This window comes from Triticum aestivum, chromosome 6B, assembly GCF_018294505.1.
Source record: "Triticum aestivum cultivar Chinese Spring chromosome 6B, IWGSC CS RefSeq v2.1, whole genome shotgun sequence".
Taxonomy (NCBI): Eukaryota; Viridiplantae; Streptophyta; class Magnoliopsida; order Poales; family Poaceae; genus Triticum; species Triticum aestivum.
The window spans coordinates 157,661,682-157,684,637 of NC_057810.1; the positions used below are offsets into that span (position 1 = coordinate 157,661,682).

The 22,956-nt window shown below is 48.4% G+C and overlaps 1 protein-coding gene across 1 annotated transcript; it reads left to right on the forward strand.

Moving 5' to 3' along the window:
• The first annotated feature begins 14,953 nt into the window (after nt 1-14,953).
• Nucleotides 14,954-20,648, forward strand: LOC123136321 (probable diaminopimelate decarboxylase, chloroplastic). The gene is made up of 8 exons (XM_044555685.1): nt 14,954-15,483; nt 16,779-16,953; nt 17,902-18,051; nt 19,190-19,351; nt 19,465-19,650; nt 19,822-19,941; nt 20,018-20,107; nt 20,297-20,648. The coding sequence occupies exons 1-8, from the start codon at nt 14,999-15,001 to the stop codon at nt 20,381-20,383; spliced, it is 1,455 nt and encodes a 484-aa protein (XP_044411620.1). The 5' UTR covers nt 14,954-14,998; the 3' UTR covers nt 20,384-20,648.
• The last annotated feature ends 2,308 nt before the right edge of the window (nt 20,649-22,956 follow it).

Consider the following 22,956-nt stretch of genomic DNA (forward strand, 5'->3'; position numbering starts at 1 on the left):
AAATACCGGCAACACAGAAAAGAACACAATCAATGCAATGCACAATATGATGCATGATCATGACATGGCAAAATGAGTGTGTTGGGCTAATTCAACTATAATCAGATGGATTTGAGTTAGTTTGAACCCAAGGTTCAAGTTCAAATTGAAAATATGACTTAATAAAGTGCATTATCATGTTTTGATATAAACAGCAGGTTTAAGTTGCTTAAACATGCATGAAACCAGTGAAGATGGATAGATTAGATTTTTCTGATCATTTTACACATATAACTTATTTCATTTGGAGTTGCAGATTAATTTCTATGATTTTTAGAAGTTTAGGGCATTTTCTGGAATTTCCTGAATAAGAATAAATCCAGAAAATTGCATTACTACGTCAGCACTGCATCATGCTAACCTCAGTAGGTCAACACACCCGGTTCAGGTCAAACCTAACCAGTGGGGTCCACTGGTCAGTGACCCAGGGCTGGTTAGTTTCGCTGACAGGTGGGGCTGGGTCAACAGACATGTCAGCAGGTCAACTCTGACGTGTGGGGCCGGTCAGCGGGTGATGTGGCAAGGTCAAGCTAATGGGTGGGGTCCAACCTGTTAAATTAATACTAAGTATTTTGTTAGCCAGTTAATTAACCCTGTGGGACCCACTGTCAGTGACACGGGGGTGTGATTAGTGCTTACTTAACCCGCGCCACGTCAGCGAACGGCGTTCAGCCGACGGTGACCACATCCCGTGGCGGTGGCTTGCCGATGTTGCTCGGGACGGTGCTACAAAACATCGTTTTGCTCGTGGATTGCGGCTACGGCAAGCTGGGAGACTCGCGCATCTAGTGGTGGTGGCGGCAGCAGCTGGGATGGCTGGAGTTGACGGCGGCGAACATTTCCGCAGCGGCCGAAGCTCGGGCACCTGCGGGTTTGGCGTTGTGGTGCATGGGAGGGGGAGCTGGTGTGTGTGTTGGGCTCCTGGGGGCTTTCTGATCACGGTGAGGCGCTCCGTTGTGAGCGTGCGCGGCTATGGCCACGGCTACGCCATGGCCAGCGGCGAGAAGCTTTCGGCCGCGATGGGAAATGGAGCTAGGGGACTGGAACGGAGGGGGCGAGCACAGGAGAAGAAGAAGGGGCTCACAGCGGATCCATCCGAGGCGGAGGCGAGGCCGGGGGAGCGTCGGAGGCAGCGCAGGGTCGCCGGAGATCTGGGCGGCCGAAGGTTGAAGACGACGACTTGGATGATGAAGCAGGGCCTCCGGCGTCGTGTAGCTCGGTGGATAAGGTCTAGGAAGATGCAGCGGAGCTTCTGGACTGCTCGAGGGGACGAGGGAGAGGCGATGGCCGCGCTAGTGTTTGTCGGCGGCGGCAATAGTGCTCGGTGGTAGCGTGCAAGAGAGCCAAAGGAGGAGAGGAGCTCGGGGAGAGAGTGAGAGGGCCTGGGGGTGCATGGCCGTCTTCGTGGCGCTGGAAGGGCCTCGAGGGCGTGAGGCAGGCAGGGAGGAGGCCACGGCGATCGCGCGTGTGTCGACACGCCTCTGCCTACTGGCAGAGGTGGAAGAAGACCAAGGCACCCCTGGTGGGCTGGGCCGATTCTGCTGGGCCACCAGGTAAGTGGGCCTCAGGTAAGCGCCAGGTTAGTCCTTCTCTCTCTCTTTTCTTATTTCTATTTTGTTTTCTATTTTCTGTAATTTGTTTTTTATTTAGTTTTCAAACTAAATCAAATTTACTGCTTCTGATAAATATTGTGTGGGCCAGTTGAGCTATTACAGAGCCCCACAAAAATTTACAGAATTATTGGACTTACATTAAATATATAGCAAATATAAATCCAATGCAAATAGTTGTTGCATTAACTCCAAAGGCCCAAAATAAATATTTATGAGCTCCTAAAAATATTGGTTTGAATTTTACCTCTAGCCAATATTTTCAAGGATAAACATGAACATTTTCTTGGATCTATTTGAAGCAATTTTATCTTGGTCATTTTCAGAAATGATTTCTGAGGCTTTCACATGTCTCCATTTCAAATTCATTGAAATTTAAACATGATGCACACATGACTAGCTAGTCTAGGTCATACCAGAATTAGGGATGTGACACCATCATCTTTCAGCTTGGTTTTCTCTAGGAACGCGTTGAAGTTGAGGTTGACATGAGCATTGGCCATTTGATCTACAAGACATTTTGCAAAGGTTTTTAGACTAAGTTCATAATAATTAAGTTCATCTAATCAAATTATTTAATGAACTCCCACTCAGATTAGACATCCCTCTAGTCATCTAAGTGATACATGATCCGACTCAACTATACCGTGTCCGATCATCACGTGAGACGGACTAGTCATCATCGGTGAACATCTCCATGTTGATCATATCTTCCATATGACTCATGTTCGACCTTTCGGTCTCTTGTGTTCCGAGGCCATGTCTGCACATGCTAGGCTTGTCAAGTCAACCTAAGTGTTTTGCATGTGTAAATCTGTCTTACACTCGTTGTATGTGGATGTTGGAATCTATCACACCCGATCATCATGTGGTGCTTAGAAACAACGAACTTTCACAACGGTGCATAGTTAGGGGGAACACTTTCTTGAAATTGTTATGAGGGATCATCTTATTTACTACCGTCGTTCTAAGCAAATAAGATGCAAAAACATGATAAACATCACATGCAATCAAATAGTGACATGATATGGCCAATATCATATTGCTCCTTTGATCTCCATCTTCGGGGCGCCATGATCATCTTCGTCACCGGTGACACCATGATCTCCATCATCATGATCTCCATCATCGTGTCTCCTTGAAGTTGTTCGCCAACTATTACTTCTACTACTATGGCTAACGATTTAGCAATAAAGTAAAGTAATTACATGGCGTTATTCAGTGACACGCAGGTCATACAATAAATAAAGACAACTCCTATGGCTCCTGCCGGCTGTCATACTCATCGACATGCAAGTCGTGATTCCTATTACAAGAACATGATCAATCTCATACATCACATATAATTCATTCATCACATCCTTTTGGCCATATCACATCACAAGGCATATGCTGCAAAAACAAGTTAGATGTCCTCTAATTGTTGTTGCATGTTTTTACGTGGCTGTAATAGGGTTCTAGCAAGAACGTTTCTTACCTATGTAAAACCACAACGTGATATGCCAATTTCTATTTACCCTTCATAAGGACCCTTTTCATCGAATCCGATCCGACTAAAGTGGGAGAGACAGACACCCGCTAGCCACCTTATGCAACTAGTGCATGTCAGTCGGTGGAACCTGTCTCACGTAAGTGTACGTGTAAGGTCGGTCCGGGCCGCTTCATCCCACGATGCCGCCGAAAAAAGATAAGACTAGTAGTGGAAAGAAAATTGACAACATCTACGCCCACAACAAGATTGTGTTCTACTCGTGCATAGAAACTACGCATAGACCTAGCTCATGATGCCACTGTTGGGGAATGTTGCAGAAAATAAAAAAATTCTATGCTTCACCAAGATCAATTTATGGAGTCATCTAGCAACGAGAGAGAGGATTGCATCTACATACCCTTGTAGATCACGAGCGGAAGCGTTCAAGAGAATGGGGTTGAGGGAGTCGTACTCGTCGTGATCCAAATCACCGAAGATCCTAGTGCCGAACGGACAGCACATCCGCGTTCAACACACGTACGGTTGGGGAAGAAGTCTCCTCCTTCTTGATCTAGCAAGGGGGAAGGAGAGGTTGATGGAGATCCAGCAGCACAACGGCGTGGTGGTGGAAGTAGCGGCGATCTCGGCAGGGCTTCGCCAAGCTCAGCGAGAAGGGAGAGGTGTTACGAGGGGAGAGGGAGGCGCTAGGGACTAGGGTGCGTAGCCCTCCCTCCCCCCTCTTTATATAGGGGCCCTGGGGGGCGCCGCCCCCCTAGAGATTGAATCTCAAGGGGGGGCGCCGGCCAAGGGGGGGGGGACTTGCCCCCCAAGCCAAGTAGGGCGCCCACCACCCCTAGGGTTTCCAACCCTAGGCGCAGGGGGGCCCAAGGGGGGGCGCACCAGCCCACCAGGGGCTGGTTCCCCTCCCACTTCAGCCCATGGAGCCCTCTGGGATAGGTGGCCCCACCCGGTGGACCCCCGGGACCCTTCCGGTGGTCCCGGTACAATACCGATGACCCTTGAAACTTTCCCTGTGGCCGAAACTGGACTTCCTATATACAATTCTTCACCTTCGGACCATTCCGGAACTCCTCGTGATGTCCGGGATCTCATCCAGGACTCTGAACAACTTTCAGGTTACCGCATACTAATATCTCTACAACCCTAGCGTCACCGAACCTTAAGTGTGTAGACCCTACGGGTTCGGGAGACACGCATACATGACCGAGATGACTCTCCGGTCAATAACCAACAGCGGGATCTGGATACCCATGTTGGCTCCCACATGCTCCTCGATGATCTCATCGGATGAACCACGATGTCGAGGATTCAAGTAATCCCGTATACAATTCCCTTTGTCAATCGGTATGTTACTTGCCTGAGATTTGATCGTCGGTATCCCAATACCTCGTTTAATCTCGTTACCGGCAAGTCACTTTACTCATACCGTAATGCATGATCCCGTGACCAAACACTTGGTCACATTGAGCTCATTATGATGATGCATTACCGAGTGGGCCCAGAGATACCTCTCCGTCACACGGAGTGACAAATCCCAGTCTCGATCTGTGTCAACCCAACAGATACTTTTGGGGATACCTGTAGTATACCTTTATAGTCACCCAGTTACGTTGTGACGTTTGGTACACCCAAAGCACTCCTACGGCATCCGGGAGTTACACAATCTCATGGTCTAAGGAAATGATACTTAACATTGGAAAAGCTCTAGCAAACGAACTACACGATCTTGTGCTATGCTTAGGATTGGGTCTTGTCCATCACATCATTCTCCTAATGATGTGATCCCGTTATCATTGACATCCAATGTCCATAGTCAGGAAACCATGACTATCTGTTGATCAACGAGCTAGTCAACTAGAGGCTCACTAGGGACATGTTATGGTCTATGTATTCACACATGTATTATGATTTCCGGATAACACAAGTATAGCATGAATAATAGACAATTATCATGAACAAGGAAATATAATAATAATCATTTTATTATTGCCTCTAGGGCATATTTCCAACATCTTTTTCCACTCATCAAACTGCAGCACAAAACTAGTACTGGTCACCCTGCTCATACCGAACTTGAGGATTCTCAGGTGATCCTCCTTAGACGAGAAATCTACTTTATAAGTTGTATCTGTGAGCTTGAGCAACGACCACTGAAAATTACCCGGAGCCAGCTCTCGCAACTGCTGAATGATCTGTGCCTCGGTCAAAGGTCCATGAACCACCTTCACCACACCGGGGAAGGAGGTCTCCACCGCAAGTGTCAAGGGTTCCACACTGGGAGACTCGAAGAACATCAACTCTGAGCAGCAAACCCCGTATATCTGAACAAAAGGTTTAGGCCCCAACAAAAGAGGACACTCAACAACTGTATGTTTAGGTTTCCGGCACAAGTCACATAACTCCGTGCATTCAACCAAAAAGTGTCCCGGTTCACCGCAACAGAAACATGTTAGCTTCTTCTTTTTAGCCGCCCACTTGGACACCTTTTCAACCTCAGACTTCTCCATACCTTGCCCAGAAGCAGAATCTCCAGTCTGCATGGGCTCCGGCAACGTGACTGCAGCCAGGGCCTGAACCGTCTCCACCGCCACCTGCGGTAGAGCAGATCCATCGGCAGCCACCTCCGACAAGATCGCATGCTGCTCAGCAACAGTAGTCAGCTGCCTCGGCGGAGGATGACGCCGGTCCCTGCCACGGCCTCCGCGGAAACGACCCCGGAAAGAACGGTTATTAGGGCCAACCGCACCCTCCACAAAATTCTTGGGCGGTCCTTGGAAGCCCCTATTGGCGTTGCCGTTGTCTACCCAAGCATAGCCACGGCCACCTCCGGTAGACGAAGACCCCCGATGCAGACCAGAACCATAAGCATCATATCCATCATCGCCCCACTGACCGTGCGGAGGACTGCGAGCATCCCCCGCAGAAGCACCCGCACCGCGATCGTTCATGCCTTGGCCCGACCCACCACGACCACCCACCATCTGCCTCGGCCACGACCGTTGAGGCGGCGGTGGCTCGGCCCTAGGCGGCGGTGGAGGCGCAACCCTAGGCAGGGGCGGCGGAGGAGGCGCAGCCCTCAAGGGCTGAGGAGGGGCGACCCTCGCCGGGGGCAGAGAAGGCGCCACCCGAGGCGGCGGCAGAGCCACCCTAGGCGGAGGCGTCACACGCGCGGGAGCCAGCGCGGCAGCGCCCGCTGCCTGCGCCGCAGAGACGCCCGCGGCCCCAGACGGGTTCCTCCCCGCCGCCGCAACCCTCGGCGGAGGAGGCTTGGGCGGCATCGTGGCCGCAGAAGACCCGAGAGGCGGGCGGAGTCCAACACCGGCGATCCCCGGGATGGGACGGTGCGAGGTAGCAGACGGGAAACCCGGGCTCCCGCGACGCCGAACCATAGCAGGAGCGATGCGGCATAAGTGGAAGAGAGATCGTGCATGCGGTGGCTCTCGAACCGAAGCCTCCTCATGCACGTCGCCCTCGGCAGGTGAAACGCAGGCCTGGCCAGCCCCCTGGGCCTCAAGCCCATTACTAGCCAAGCCCACAATGCCATCATTCGCTTGCGGCCCATCTCTGCCTAAAAGCAAATTCAAACGTTCAAACATGGCCGCCCGAACATCACGCACACCGGCCACCGCCGGCGATCGTTGTGGCACGACCCGACCTCCCTTCTTCTTTCTCCTAGTTACTCTCGTCCAGCACTCGGGACAAAAAAAGTCGGACAAAGTGATAGCCGGCGGCACCACCTTAGGCAGCGGTCCAATCCATGGTTTCACTTTTGACTTCTGCGAAGGAACCGGAGGACCGAGCGAAAACGAATTTTTGCAGCTCTCAATTGGTTTAGGCAAATAGAGGGATGTTACCAAGCCAAGCTTAGGTGGCGGCCGATCTGATGTTTCCTGCAGATCATCATCGTCTTCGTCCTCATCGGCAAGGATCCAGAAACGACCCCCGAACCGCTGCGTAGGCTTTGGTCCGTCCATAGTCCTGGCCATGGGAAGCCCGGCCCGGCCGGCCCGGCCCGACGCTGCCCCCGGGCCGGGCTCGGGCCTAGTTTTTGAGCCCGAAGGCCGGGCCGGGCCGGGCCCGGGCCCGTCATTTTTGCATTTTTTGAAGGTCAGGCCGGGCCGGGCCGAAGCCCGATGGGCTTTTACGTGTTCGGGCCAGGCTCGGGCCCAGAAACACAGGCCCGATGGCCGGGCCGGGCCGGGCCCGGGCCTGGGGTTTTTGTGTCGGGCTTGGCTAGGCCTGGCCTGAAGCCCGGCCCGGCCCTAGGTTTGGCCAGGTATATCCGTCCACGTCCTTCGTAAGATCCACAACGACAGGTTGCTCTTCGCAATCCAGAGGCACCTACACACACTCAAGAACCTCGATATGGTAGATATCAATCAATAAACGCTTACCGTTAGCAAGTTCCTCGTCAGTGTTGAGATGTCGTCCGGCCAAAATTTCTCCATCTTCATCTCGAATCGTGGTCCAACGAGACGGATGCGAGTAGATCAAACCATTGATCCATCGCCCCGCCTCCCTAGCATCTTCGAATCGCACGCGCCATTTCGAAGGATTCAAAAAACCCCGATCATGATCCGCCATCGAGGGATTTCGACGGGAAGCCGGGCAGGGGGGCAGATCGTGCGCCGCCGCTGGTGCCACCGCGAGCGCCGACCGCGTCTCATCCAGAGGAGGACGCAGATTCGGCGAAGACGGCAATGGCGAAGGCAATGGCGGGGGCGCCTCTCCAACGCGTGGCAGGGCTGCCAGGCGGAACGGCGGCGGTGAAGCCCCCCCTCCGCCGGCCCCCAAAGCCTCCCCATCGTCCGGCGGGAGCGGCGGCGGTGGTTCCGGCTGGATCGGCAGCCGTGGAGACGCACATCCGACGCCCAGCACGCACGTCGTCCCGAAAGCACCACCCTCGCAAATGTGAAGATTCATACGAGACACAAAGATTTTGCCACAAATTTGAAGCTCATGTGGAGCTCGGGTACCCAAGTTGCAACGTTGAAATAATCTTTACCTACTAGTAAAGCACAAATGGCTTCTTATCTTGTTACACACAGAAACGTGCAAATCTATCAAAAGATAAACGGGCTAGACACGTTTAAAAGATGAGTTGAAATAATCTTTACCTACTAATAAAGTACAGATTGCTTCTGCCCATCAATCGTCAGCAATTTTGCAGAAAAGTCTTTGTGTTTTTAGTATTCAACCCGCTGTCTTTTTTTTAAGTGAGAAAATGGTTCATTCAGGAATTTTGCTAATAAATCCCTATATTTTACCGTATTCGACCCATGGTCCTTTTCAAAGTGAAAAAAGTCATTGTTCTCGTGCTTAGCCACGGCCAGCACATCGCGCACGTTCAAAGAGCTAATTCATTCATCTATTCAACATTTAATACTCCCACTTCGCTACTTTATATTCAATTATTCTAGTTTGTATATTCTTTTGAGTTTTCTAGCCTATCAACAAGGAGAAGCTAAGGATTGGGGATTTTCAGACAGCCTGACAAAGAGAATAGGAAAGAGACCGGTGGCTGAAGTGCAAATCTGGCGAAGGAATAATGGGAGGGCGAGGCCTTGCGGTGTCCATAGGAGGCCACCGAGGGATGGTGCCATAGCTTGCCCGGGCGTCCATGGTGTAAAGGTGTCGAAGGGATCGAGCGCCTCGGGCCTATGTGTAGTGGAGGTTAAGGTGGGCCGGTTGTTGCTCCGGTGGCTGGTGGGGCGCGGGATCGGGCATATAAAGAGCTACTCCACTTGTCCCATAATGGAAGAGCATTTTTAAGCTAACATATACTCCCTCCCTCTCAAAATAAGCGTCTCTAAGTGTATCTTGAGACACTTATTTTGACACGGAGGAAGTACTAGTTTAAAAATGTTTTTATATTATGAAAAAAGGAAGTACATCACAACCTACGTTTGTGAAGATTGGATGAAGGATATCAATCCAAAATTAATGGCAATAACGACTCCTATTTACCCGGTTTGAAAAATTGGTACTAAGTTGGTTTTCGGTGTCATTAGTTCCTAAAGAGCACCATGCAAATCCTATTTAATGCGTCAGCCTACAAAATAGTACTAATATGTAAAATAAAAATTAATGATTGGAGAATGAGGAGCTTCTTTCAGGCTGGCCATAATGGGGGTAACATAAGCAGTATCATGCACTTGGGACTCGCAAACATCCTTATGTGACAGAAAATTAAAGAAGAGAGAGATGGTTATAATAACATAGGTAGATACCGTAACATAATAAATGTGATGCTACTATGTGTCATGCATGGCAATAAATGAAATCACCTATGATACTAATATATGATACTATGCACTATAGATGTAGTATCATACACTAGTATCATATGCATGATACTAGTATATGATACTCTCCACTATGACTAGCCTCACACATGATGACTTATATATTTATAACATACAGTACTAAACTTTTATTAGACGTCTTAGGCTAGTTCCAATGCATTGGTGCTTACATGAGGTGTTAAGCACATTAAAAACTTTAGCAACTAAAGCCCCCAATGCATAGGTGCTTAACTTGTTGGTGCTAAGCATCCTTCATTTAATGATTTTGTAACTAAATTTTTTCATGCATTGATGGGATCCTTCCAATTTAAGTGTTTTGCCTAGGTTCTCGCGCTTGACATTGTTTTTTTCTGGGTCACCACACTCATCTTTCTCCTCTTAATTACCTTGCCACATCAGACTTTTTGCCTACATGGCAGCTTTAGCACTTGTACAAGGTGGAGCATTGGGAGGGGTCTTATGCACTGGACGGAGGGTGTAGCTAAAATTTAGGTCCAGAACTCCCAATATGTCCGTAGTTGCCCTTTGAGTGAATACGACGGCCAGTAACAGTGTGACGACGGACTGCTCACCTATTCTCCATCCAGCCGACGCGTTGGCCATTCCCAAACGGCTTAAACACACTCTCCCCAACCCCCACCCCACCCCCACACAAACCCTAGCAATGGCGGCGACTAACCTCCTCTCCCGCTCCCTCGCCCCCTCGCTGACTCCCAACCCCGACAACCAACCAAGTCGCAGCCGCACCACATCCGTCTCCCTTCGCCACCATCACGGACCCGCGCCCCCCTCCGCGCCTCCCTTTCCACGGCCTCCTCGTCCACGCGTGTGGCCATGGGGGAGGCGCCCAAGCACTGCTTCCAGCGCGGCGCCGACGGCCACCTCTACTGCGAGGGGGTGCGGGCGGAGGACACGATGGCCGCGGCAGACCGGACCCCGTTCTATCTGGAGTTTGATTGCGTGTTCGGGGTGTTGTCCCGGTCTGATTCGTTAAACGGTAGGGGCTTCACTTTTGATGAGCCACCTTGTAGTTCCGCAAAGCTGCATATCAGCGATGAAGCCGCGTTGAACTCGGGTGAGGAGGTGATCCGTCATTGTTTTTCTCGATGGCTGTTGTTGTGGTGCCGAAGGCAGGTAATGGGCTTTGGTGTCAAGCTCAGAGATGTTATGTTATCTTTTCAGTTTTGTCATGTTGGTCCTCACGTGACTTGTACTTTAATCTTTATGATATGAATGAGACATGTATTACCATGTAAAAAGAAGACTAGTACCTTTTTCATCATCTTTTTTCCCTCTTTCATTGTATTTATTATTTTTGCCTACGAGCACGCATATAACTGCTAGGCTTTTACATAAGAGTCCACTTTCATCATTTTTTAATGTCTTTCTGGTTCATGTAGCCAAAAATGATATGTAGGAGGGCTTATGGCATCTCTCCAACAATTGTAAGATATGTGTTGTTAAATTTGCCACTAGGACATAGTGATGATGTGGTATGTAATAAATATGGAAAGAGAGCAAAGTTATACTCCCTCCGTCCAGGTGCATAGGGCGCTTAAGAAAAAGCTCTGCGATTTAGGTGGGTTGAGATTGGACGAGAGCGCCCGTAGGTTTCCTCAAAATCGAAACTGAATTTGGAAACTAATCCTATCATTAGTGCTGGGAAGGAGCGCCATGGAAACATGCAGCATGCATGATTGCTTTCGCATAGGAAAAGAGGCGGTATAGAGGAGAGAGAAGAAGCAACATGCATGCTGTTTGCTTTCACACAGGAGATTACTAGGAGGTGGACCGATGGAAGATTAGGAGAAGGAGCGGCGTCCTGATAGAGCGAATGAAAAAAGAGATGGTTTAGATAAACGAGGAGCATTTAATTGAATTACGTCTAACATTTTTGGAATTTTAGGATTCTCTTAGGTGCCCTATGCACCTGGACGGAAGGAGTATGTAAATTAACTAACAACCTTTGCACAAGCTTCAAGATGAAATAGAGAGCAATCACATTTATTTTCTCATCATCTATTGAAAACTTAGATACAACCTATTGAAGTAGTTGTATGATAGCTTGTTGGTTGATGACATAGACATTTTTATCAATAAGGCTAACAACTTGTTGAAGATGACCTTATAGTTACACTGAGGGTGCAGCTAAAATTTAGGTCCAAAACTCAAGGTCCAAAATTCCGACGAATATGAGGGTGCTTGGATACGTTTTAGTCCCATGACTAAAAATAGTGGGACTAAAACTTGCTAGCCTCACCCATGCTTGGATCCAAATACTAAATAGACTAAAATCGAGTTAATGAGCATTTATTATCCTCCAAATCCTCCAATCCAGAACTTGCATGTGTTAAAGGAGAGGAGTTAAATGAGGAGAGAGAGGACTAATCCACATTTTAGTAGGGTTCCCCTGACTAAAATTTTTTAGTCTCAAGACTAGTTCTAGCCTCTCTTTAGTCATGGGTGATTGGAACTTTAGGCCAACTCCACCGCGTGACCCATCCGTGACCCATCCGGACATCCGCTTTTGTCCGTTTGGGGTGTGATTTGACGGACGTCCAGGGGGCGGACAGACGTATGGGGCAGCTGCACCCAACGCGCACAAGGCCTTGAACCCCCAAACTGTTCGCCCCGCTTCGCCCAGCCTCGCCCTCGCCGTCCCAGCCTCGCCCTCGCCGCGGCACCGTGCTCTCGGACCCGAGCAGAAGCTCGCGCTCCTCCTAACGCCGCCGGGGGCGGCCGCGGCGCCCGCGGGCTTCCGGGAGGAGACAGCCCATTCGCACGTGCCACCGTCGATCGCCATCTTCCCCTCTCCTTACCTCCCCTCGCTCATCATGGCGCCCACGCCCTCCTTCTTCTTCGGCGCCGCCCCGGAGGACACGCCGGCGGCTGACGTCTCGGCCCATGCCGTCGTGTCGGACCTCTCCGACGCGGTGGCGCGGGCGCGGCTGCGCCGGTAGGCGGCGTTCGGGCAGGTGAGGTAGCAGTAGGCCTCCCGCGGCGGGGCGCTGCCCAGGAAGACACCGCAGCGCGGCCTCGGCGTGGCGGAGCTCGAGCGCCTGCGCTGCGGCGGCGGCGACCCGCTGCACGACCTCAACGCCGCGGCCGCGGCCGCCGTGCTGGAGGCCGCCGCCGCTAACCTGCACGGCCGGGCGCCCGCGGTGCCACGTAGCTGTCTTCAGGAAGATCTCCAGCACCTCTAGCTCGCCCGCCCACCTGCGCCGGCACCCCGAGACGCGCCCTCGCCCGGAGCTAGTGCTAGTATCGAGCTTCCGCTGCGCACGGCGGCGGGCGCGGGGCGACGGTGGCCGCGGCGGCGGGCGCGGGGCATGCGACGGCGGGCGCGGGGCGACGGCGGGTGCAGGGTGACGGCGGGCGCGGGGCAACGGCGGGCGCAGGGCTCGGTGTGGGTCGCTGACCTGTGGGCCAGTGTCGGACACGAGCGGACGAGAGAGGCCGAGGAGCGCGTCCGTCTGTGTCCGTTCAGACCCATTTGTGACCCAACTTTGGTCTGGATTTGGGGTTGGGTTGGACTGAAACGGACACCAGCAGACAGCTTTGTCCGTTTGAGTATTACCGTTGGGTCGTATTTTACCTCAAACGGACAAAAGCGGACCGGATGGGTCACAGATGGGTCGTGCGATGGAGTTGGCCTTAGCCTCTAAAAGAGACTAGTTTTAGTCCGACTAAAAATAGTACTAATAGTCCGACTAAAAATCTCTACTCCTAATGGAGCAGTTGGTAGTCTCGCTTTCAGGTTTTTTTTCGTCCCACCGCTTTCGTCCGGTTTTTTTTCGTAGGTTAACCGTCGTAGATTTTTTTCGATGCTGGTTTCTTATTCACCGGTTTATTTACCCCTCAGCTCTTTCCTTGCAAATCAGCACTTTCCAAACGTGCACGCAATCACGGATCTAAATTTACTAACTTATCCAAATCAACCGATACCTTCCATTATTGCAAATTTCTTTAGGAAACAAATAATAGATTTTAAGGAAACAAATAAAAGATTTTAAAGACGCATCATACTTTACTAACAATCACTAAAAATCAAATCTAAATTAATTAACCTTACCTTAAATCACTCAATCACTTTAATTAGAAAACATTCTCTTTCCTAACTGCACCCCGCTTAGTGTGCACATAACAATCCGAAGTAATTAGAGTCACATGATTGAATCCATTTATTTAGAGCGACATGATTGCGTTCCGGGATGGAGGCCATGATTTCGTCGAGGTCGTTGCTGCCTCCTACACTCAGGGTGTGTCGCCGAGATCGAGGCGAGCAGGAGGAGCTGTGGCCACCGCCATGGTCACCCCATCGCAGGGGATGGAGCACGTCGTCGGCCTACAGCCTGTGGAGATCACTGTTGCTCTTCAGATCGCGTGGTGACCGGATCTTGCCGATGTGTCCCTCCCCGACGACCTCATGTTCGCCCGGTTGGCCGGCATGGATCTCGCCACTACTGCCCTCAACTTCTCTGCCTCGAGCTCGACGGTCAGCCACCATGGATCCCCCAGCTGGAGGGTCACGTGAACCAGCCGTCCTCCCATGTTGCAGCGGCGAGAAGGTGACATGGCTCTCCGTACACAAAGAGTGGAGTTCGGTCAAGTACTTATATACTTGGCCTCTACTGCTGATCCATGTACATGGAGAAGAACAGACAACCGCTCATTCATGCTTCGTTCCACTCCTTTGCGCTACATTACTGGAGGTGACATTTTCCTATCTCTCTATGTTGTAACAAGCCTGCTGCCTGCATAGTTAATGGATTTTTTATTTAAATTTATCACTGCTTAGTGCTTTGTTGCAATTGTTCACCCAAGATTCTTATATATAATCTGAGCGTATGTAGGCATACTTAGATTTGCTATTCCATTTTTTCTGGCGCATAGAAATAAGAGTATTGTCCAGGTTAGGTATTCAATTGAGTATGATATTTGGATTGCTATCAGAATGTCTTTTCTATGCATGTGATTTCTCACATCTGGTTATAATATTTGTGAAGACGTGCATTGCACGTGCACTTGGAAGCGGGCCCGAGGCCCGTGCTGGACGGCGCCGACGTCGACCCGAGCCACCTCGTTCGCGTATTCTTGGAGCTGTGGCTGGTCGATTTACATGAAATTAATTCCCTCAGTTCTGGTGGCAAATATAATACACATAATCCATATTGTTATGCACTAGCGTGTATGTGTGAAATAGATGGATTATGGTCTCGTACCCAATAAGATGGATATGTGTGTGTGTTAGAGAGAGAGGGAGAGGGGGATAGAGAGTGAGGAAGAGGGAGGGAGAGTGTGTGTGTGCGTGAGGATTTGATGGTAAAAAAGGTCGCCAATGTCGTAATATTGAACTCTTAAAGTTAATGTGGCCCCGTTGCAACGCACGGGCGTTCTTCTAGTGTCCGTAGTTGCCCTTTGAGTGAATCCGACGGCCACAGTGTGACGGCGGACTGCTCACCTATTTTCATCCAGCTGACGCGTCGGCCATTCCCAAACGGCTTAAACCCACTCTCCCCAACCCCCACCCCACCCCCACACAAACCCTAGCAATGGCGGCGGCCAACCTCCTCTCCCGCTCCCTCGTCCCCTCGCTGACCCCCAACCCCGGCAGCCAACCAAGCCGCAGCCGCGCCGCATCCGTCTCGCTGCGCCGCCGTCACGGACCCGCGGCCCCCCTCCGCGCCTCCCTCTCCACGGCCTCCCCGTCCACGCGCGTGGCCATGGGGGAGGCGCCCAAGCACTGCTTCCAGCGCGGCGCCGACGGCCACCTCTACTGCGAGGGGGTGCGGGTGGAGGACACGATGGCGGCGGCAGACCGGACCCCGTTCTATCTCTACAGCAAGCCGCAGGTCGTCCGGAACTTCACCGCATACGACAAGGCGCTCCAGGGGCTCCGCTCAATCGTGGGGTACGCGGTGAAGGCCAACAACAACCTCAGCGTGCTGCAGCTCCTGCGGGGGCTCGGGTGCGGCGCCGTCCTTGTCAGCGGCAACGAGCTCCGCCTCGCGCTACGGGCAGGATTTGACCCCACCAGGTTGCGGCTTTCTTCTTTGTGCATTTGCTATTCATTTTGGATCAAGTAGGACACATTGTGCTGCATTTGTTACCGAGTGAGGAAACTGTCCTTTTTTAATGTTGACCGTGGACATTGCTGTTTCGTTTTTTTTGCTTCTTGTGTGTATCAGTAAGTGTGCAGTGCAGGCTGTGAAAGGTGCAGATTTCATTGAGCTTAAGTCATGCTTGCCATTATTTTGGTCAGCTAACAGGCCTTGCCTAGGCTTATACTCTGTGGCTTGGGCGAAAGCCTATTTCGGTTATAATCTGTGTTTTTTCGTTCATATTTTGTGATGCAATTGTGCATTATATGCAATGGGATATTTGTGTGTCCAGGAAATTATATTTTAGTTCTTATAGTGAGTGTAAATAGTTTAGTTGTGGTTAAGCCATCGAGGGCTGTTTGGATTGTCAGCCCATACTTGCATAGTGTTGCAAGTGCCAATATCCTGTATTTCAGATTAATGTCTTAACAAACATAGATGGAAGACCTGCATATGTCTGTTTAGTTTTCTATGCCTTTTATGTATGTTTTGAAGACAACAACTTGAAGCATGGAAGTTAGATCCCCCCCCCCCCCCCCCCCCCCCTGTTGGATGCTTCATTTGAATGTATGAGTGCAATAATTTGTTTGGTGGATTGATTTACAGCTCCTCAATTTACAACTTCGAATTAGGCCGTTTATTTCTAGATGAATTACAGAAAGAGAGATCATCTAGTTTTTACACTCGTAACCGCCAGTCTGCTATCGAAACATTCTTTTTCTAGCTCTGGTCTTAAGACAAGAAGAATGAAGGATGAAAATGACTAATTGTGTAATTAATCTTATCGCAGGAGCCTGTCTATTTTCCTTTGTACACAATAGCCTAATTTTCCTTATACTGCTGTAGTTATATAGGAAAACTCTGGTGAAAGCAGGGGTGACCAAATTGTCGCCAATTCCATTTGGTTGCCCATAACTCGGCAACTGTATGAGGCAAAATTAGGCTGTCAAACATACCCTGATTTTTGTCCTAAAAAGCTTTTAGTAGAAGTCACTTTACAAGGGCGAGTTCAGGGTTTTGTCTGATATTTGTATCTGTATTTGTATTTTATACAACTTTCGTCTCTACAATCCATTATGGAATCCTACAATAGAACATTCTTTACAAGTTGTATGTTGGTCTGACTTTTTGAACCCTTTATCTGGAACAGTTAATTGTGTATCAGTTAATGAGAAACTTTCCTACAGAGGAGGTAACTAACTATGTCGAGTTTGTATATTTTGAAGATCAGGTGCATATTTAATGGAAATGGAAAGACATTGGAAGATCTTGTTTTAGCCGCAGAGAGTGGAGTATTTGTAAATATAGACAGTGAGTTTGATTTGGAGAATATTGTCACTGCTGCAAGAGTTGCAGGAAGGCAAGTGCCTGTCTTGCTCAGAATTAATCCAGATGTGGATCCACAGGTACGATTATCCCTCCCTTCCAAAGCACACACATGGCAAATATGATTGTGGCAAATCAAATGACTCGTTGATTATGAACTCCATTTTTCTTTCCCCTTCTATTTACTTGGGCGACCTTTTTTTATATTAGTTGTCTCTGTGTGCGTACGTACGTTTGTTATAATTTGGAAGAGGCATTATAGCTTTCTGTGATAAACGATGATCAAAGCATATTTGTTTGTACTTTAACTAGCACAATGCTCATGGGTTGCTACGAAGCCATAATAAACGAGGAATTACCACTGGCTTAGGAGAGGTGTCTTGCGGCTGTTGCATGGTTCACGATTAAAAAGCGAGCGCGAATATAATAGAAGATCATGTTGCAGTTGCTAAAGAGTCTCGAGCGACCATAATAGGTCCTTTGCAAGATTTATAGTGAGTTACATTTTGAATTTGGAACATAGGAGAATGGGCATGAGTAAGTTGAATGCACAAGATCGTAGATTAGTTAGGAGGACAACATCTATTGCCGCTTTGAATTGTAATTTGTTTGCCCTCTTCTGCTATGAGTCTGAGATGGAACCGAAAGAGTTGCTTGGGTAGAGAAACTAAAATGAAGGCCATGATTTTGAACTGGAGGCATACTTGCATTTATAAATTGTGTTTTTACAAGTGTGTATTCTCACATTAGGGTAGCAATGTATTTGTTTATTCGGGATAGGTCTCACGCCTGTTAAAAGTAACATTTGTTTTTTATATCTCTTGGAAGGTTGCTAGTCCCATATGTGGATAGTGTATTTGTTTATTTGTATGGTCCCACGTGTGAACTCACCACCAACTCCAACCTTTATAAGAGGAAAGATTGATCATGTGAAAAACTGTATGATGCGTTGAGTTCTGCACATCATATAAGGCATTTTCTATCGTGGAGCGGTATTCTGATTGTTGTATTTATGTTCTTGTTATCAGGTTCATCCCTATGTTGCCACTGGAAACAAAACATCCAAATTTGGGATTCGCAATGAAAAATTGCAATGGTTCTTAGACTCTATTAAGTCATACTCAAATGATATTAAACTGGTGGGTGTTCATTGCCATCTTGGATCTACCATTACAAAGGTAATGTCTTGCACCATTTGATAATAAGTCATTTCTTTAGTTGCTTAAGTTTTGGTGTACTAAGCTTAGTTTTAAATTGCATTTCCGTGCGGCGGCCTACCGGCACTCTTCAGCACAGACTTGATTTTAATTTTTGTTTCACCATGGGACAACTGTGATGCTGCATCATGTAACATTAAATGCATCTTTTTATGGAAGGAATACTCTGTTCTGTATCAGCTAACGTACTATTCTGAGCTACTCCATCCCAAAATGTAAGACCATTTTTGACACTATATTGGTCTTACATTTTGGGATGGAGGGGGTATACATATCAACAGATCATTGTGTAGCACTGTTTTCGAGTCGAACGACTAGTCGCAACTAGTCGTCGATTAGTCGATGAGTCGTAACCGGAAGTCGACTCAAACACCTCGACTAGTCAAGACTAGTCGATCGGCAAGACACGACTCGGCAAGGGTCGCTACACCAGAACAACTCATCGACTCGAAAACCATGTTGTGTAGAAAATGGTTTAGTTCTGACCTCTAGAATAGATGGGTGGTTCTGGTTTGTAGCACACTACTTCCAGTGCACTATCAACCTTTATTCCGCTCTGTATATGAAGTGTTTGATGGAAGACAGACACACCCCATATTAGGTACTGCCTACCCAATAGGAAATGGGTAAACTGGTTATGTGCAGTTGGCACCTTCAGGTCATTAAAGTTTGGGTGTGGGCGTTGGTTACCGAACTTTACCTGACCTCAACGCTATGCTGGGGCTAGTCCATTTGTGAGTTGCACTTGGATATCATTAGTTTGCACTGAATTCAGTATCACCTGTACACAATAGCTTCCTCCCATTTGCTGAACTGGCTCTTTATGCGCAGAATACTGAATTCATATTCTTATTCTTTTTCCCTTGGACTTCCCAATATGTGCTCGTTATTCATCCTACACATGGATTTCTGTTTATATAAAGACGACTTTGCTATACATGTCCTGTCACTTCTGTTAAGTTTTTAACATGTACTCCCTCCGTCCCAAAATAAGTTAGTACAAAGTTGAGTCACTTATTTTGGGACAGAGGGAATAGTATTTCTGTTGAAATCAAGTAGCTTGTGTGTCTGAATCAAGTTGCGACTTCCTTTTGTTTAGGTTGATATTTTCAGAGACGCTGCAAATCTTATGGTGAACTTTGTTGATGAAATTCGAGCACAAGGTTTTGAGTTGGAGTACCTGAATATTGGAGGTGGCTTGGGGATAGACTACCACCACACTGGTGCAGTCTTGCCTACACCTATGGATCTTATCAACACTGTGAGCTTCAGTATCTATATTATGTTTATGATTTATATCTTTGTAGGAACAGATGCTTTCTAGTTTCTTCATGTATAGCTCACCCTCTGTTTATGGTATCACAATTTTGGTAGGTCCGGGAATTGGTCCTCTCACGGGATCTTACTCTCATTATCGAACCTGGAAGATCCCTGATCGCCAATACGTGCTGCTTCGTCAATAAGGTCACTGGTGTAAAATCTAACGGCACAAAGAATTTCATTGTAGTTGATGGCAGCATGGCTGAGCTCATCAGGCCTAGTCTATATGGAGCATATCAGGTTCGTCTAGAGTTACAACGAATAATGAGTATTACTATTACTGCTTCTGGTCTGGTATTACTTTGTTTTGGAACCCACTGATAAGTATTACTATTACACAAAATCAACAGCTGCAGTTATTTGACCAGGTGTATCATAATTTACCCGCTGATCATAATTCTTGTGTTGCAGCATATAGAACTAGTTTCTCCCTCTCCAGGTGCAGAAGTAGCAACCTTTGACATTGTTGGGCCAGTCTGCGAATCTGCAGATTTCCTTGGCAAAGACAGGGAGCTTCCAACACCTGAAAAGGTTTGACAATGCCGTCTATGTTTTCTCTCAGATAACTTCAACCCATGTCTGCACTCTTCTGACACTGCATTTGCAGGGAGCTGGTTTGGTTGTCCATGACGCAGGAGCCTACTGCATGAGCATGGCTTCGACCTACAATCTGAAGATGAGACCAGCCGAGTATTGGGTACAAACTATTGCCTATTCTTCTCTGTACAATTTTTGGCGATTGTTGCTTAAAACACATAGCTTTGCAGTTTTCTCAACCCAAAACTGCGGAGACGAACTTTTATTCCATTACTCGTCCTTGATGCACTTTCTCCTCTTTTATCCTGGATGTTCATTCGTACCAATTTGTTGTGTTTTTGCTCTACAGGTAGAGGACGATGGGTCCATCGTTAAGATCAGGCACGGTGAAACATTTGACGACTACATGAAGTTCTTTGATGGTCTTCCTGCCTAGGTCGTTTTATCTTGTTTTGGCCAAGCGCTAGCCCTTTCATTTGATGAGCGCACCTTGTGGAAGATTCGTGTGGGAAACTATTCAGGTGTATGTTATGTTGGTCATCCCCATCAAGCGTGTGGTTTTTTATTTGTTAGAATAGAGTCCAACAAGTTTAGTGATTGTATTAGAGATTGAATTGACTTACTGGACTGTTGTCAATTCTTGTCTACGATTTAAAGGGCCCGACCCCTCAATAAAGTTCAAGAATAGTCGTTTACTTTTATCCACTTCACAATAATTATGGTTTTGTCAGTAGTAATTAGGTTATGTCAGTAGTAGATCCTACTAATTTAGTATCGTAACCATCAACGACGGCCTAAAAAATTCCAGATAAATGTTGTGGAGCAGATCAATCACGATGATACTTCATCGTTGCCCCATCTGAATCAATGTTGTGGAGCAGTAGTAATTAGGCGTGAGCCATCTGAACATTTTTAGGCAGTAGTCGGCCATTACCATCGCATGACAGAAGGTTGCCCCTCAACCATCAATTCTCTTAATAATTTTATCTACTTTGGACATCACATCTAGGTTAGTCATAATAGAGAGGGATGCATGGCTGTTTCCACAATTTTCCATCTCCATTTTTTTTATCGGAGATCCTAAGAGCATCGATAACCGGCCACCTCAAACCTGCCTCATACGTCCGGGCGGTCCGTCCAACCGGTCATGATTTTTTGACCCAGATGGGCTCCTTAAACGGGCCTCAAACGCCTAGGCAGGCAATGCCTGTCATGTTGGATGACGGCGGGGTCCCATGCGTAAACGCCCGGAAACCCGCCGGTCCGAAACCCGTCTCCTTCGTCGGACCTATGTCACCGTGTGGCCCCGCTCCGGCAGGTCGCGTAGTGCCTAGCCCGGCTATTTAAATTGACCGGTGGCACCGAAACCCTACCATCCACATTTTTCTCCGCCTGTCCACCGGCGCCGCCACTTTCCACTCCCCTCGTCTGCCTAGTAGCCATGCCCCACGCCGCCGGATGAGGAGCGAGCCATTTCTAACGCCGGAGCGCCGACTTGAGCTCCTTGAGAAGATCTGGGCAACGCGCCAAGCCCGGATCGCCATGGGGCTACTTCCGGATGCAGTGGATCGAGGAGGAGTTGGAGGAGGAGGAGGACGAGAAGGAGGAGGTTGAGGAGGAGGATGAGTCGGAGGAGGAGGATGTGGGGGATGCAAGCGGAGTAGCATGTCATCCTCGATTTCCTCCGCCCGGAGTCGGCTGTGGAGACCAGACGCCATCGCTGGCAAGAGACGGAGGCTGTGGAGGAGGCGGAGATGCTCGCCTACATGGATGAGGTCGAGCAAGAGGAGGATTAGCCGGAGCCCTCCTACCCGCCCGTCCAGTCGGCGCCTGGCGCCGTCCTCACGGACATCTCCGACGATGAAGATTAGCTAGGATGGTACGCAGTACGTAGTACGTAGGATTTCTTTTGCATGCTTTGTATGGATCTAAGGGTCGAACTATGAGAGACTCAGATGCAGAGTGGCTAATTTGAGGCGTGACCGGTGACTGTCCATGGACGCGCCCGGTCGCTTCCGCAGGAGTTTGAGGGGCCGGATTTGCAAAGTCCGGTTGTAGATGCTCTATGAGGCGCATATTCACATCTTTTAGATTAGCTCCAACATCCTCAAATTCCATTTCCATGCAAATAAGCCCTCAATTAGCTAGGTGGAAGCTTTTTGTGTCATTCAAAATCATTCACGAGGCTTGAGCCATATGAACTTTTCCAAAACATCAACTCTATTGTGGACATGACAAGATCAACCTGGTTTGCCCAGGTGAATTGCAGGCCAGGTTTTTCGATTTCCGCCAGGATCCAAATTTCCAGCCAGACATTCACCTGTGGTCTATGATATCATTACTTTTATCTTGTTGGTATATACTCCCCCGTCAAGAAAAGCTTGTCCCAAACTTGTCTCTCAAATAGATGTATCTAGCACTAACTTGGTGCTGGATGTATCTAGCACTAACTTGGTGCTAGATACATTCATTTGAGGGAAGCTTTTTCGGACAGAGGGAGTATCTAACAATATTAAGACCCCCACCTATCAGAATGGGTGAGTGATCATCTAAGAGAAGTGCATTTAATTTAGAAAAGAAGTCATCCTTTTCTCCATCATAAGGAGAACTATCAACAGTTCTCACTCTACGATTTTGGCTTCAAAACAAGTGAACGATACTAACAAATCTCCCAGGAAGTGACATGAAAAGAAGTCAAAAGCTACACCTACTAGAGTGCCTCCGGCAGTACCTATAGCAGGCAGAGAGTTTCAAATGTACTTCCTACCACTAAGAAATGGTTTAAGAAAAGAACCAGAGAGCTTTTTATGAGTTTCCTGGAAAATCAGCATGTGATGAGAGATCTGCAGGGAGCGATGAGATGTTTGGTATACATTTAAGATGCAACACAATTGTGATTTCAGATTTTATTGTGATCATGGCGCCACGGCGAATCCAATTATCGCAAGATGATTGCTATGCTACTTACTATATGTACATATGCCCTCATTGGCGATTGCCATAAGAAGG

Coding starts and splice junctions, on each gene's coding strand:
- LOC123136321 (XM_044555685.1), top strand. CDS start 14,999: ATGGCGGCGGCCAACCTCCTCTCCCGCTCCCTCGTCCCCTCGCTGACC. Junction 19,352..19,464: donor CTATGGATCTTATCAACACT/GTGAGCTTCAGT, acceptor CAATTTTGGTAG/GTCCGGGAATTGGTCCTCTC. Junction 20,108..20,296: donor TGAGACCAGCCGAGTATTGG/GTACAAACTATT, acceptor TTTGCTCTACAG/GTAGAGGACGATGGGTCCAT.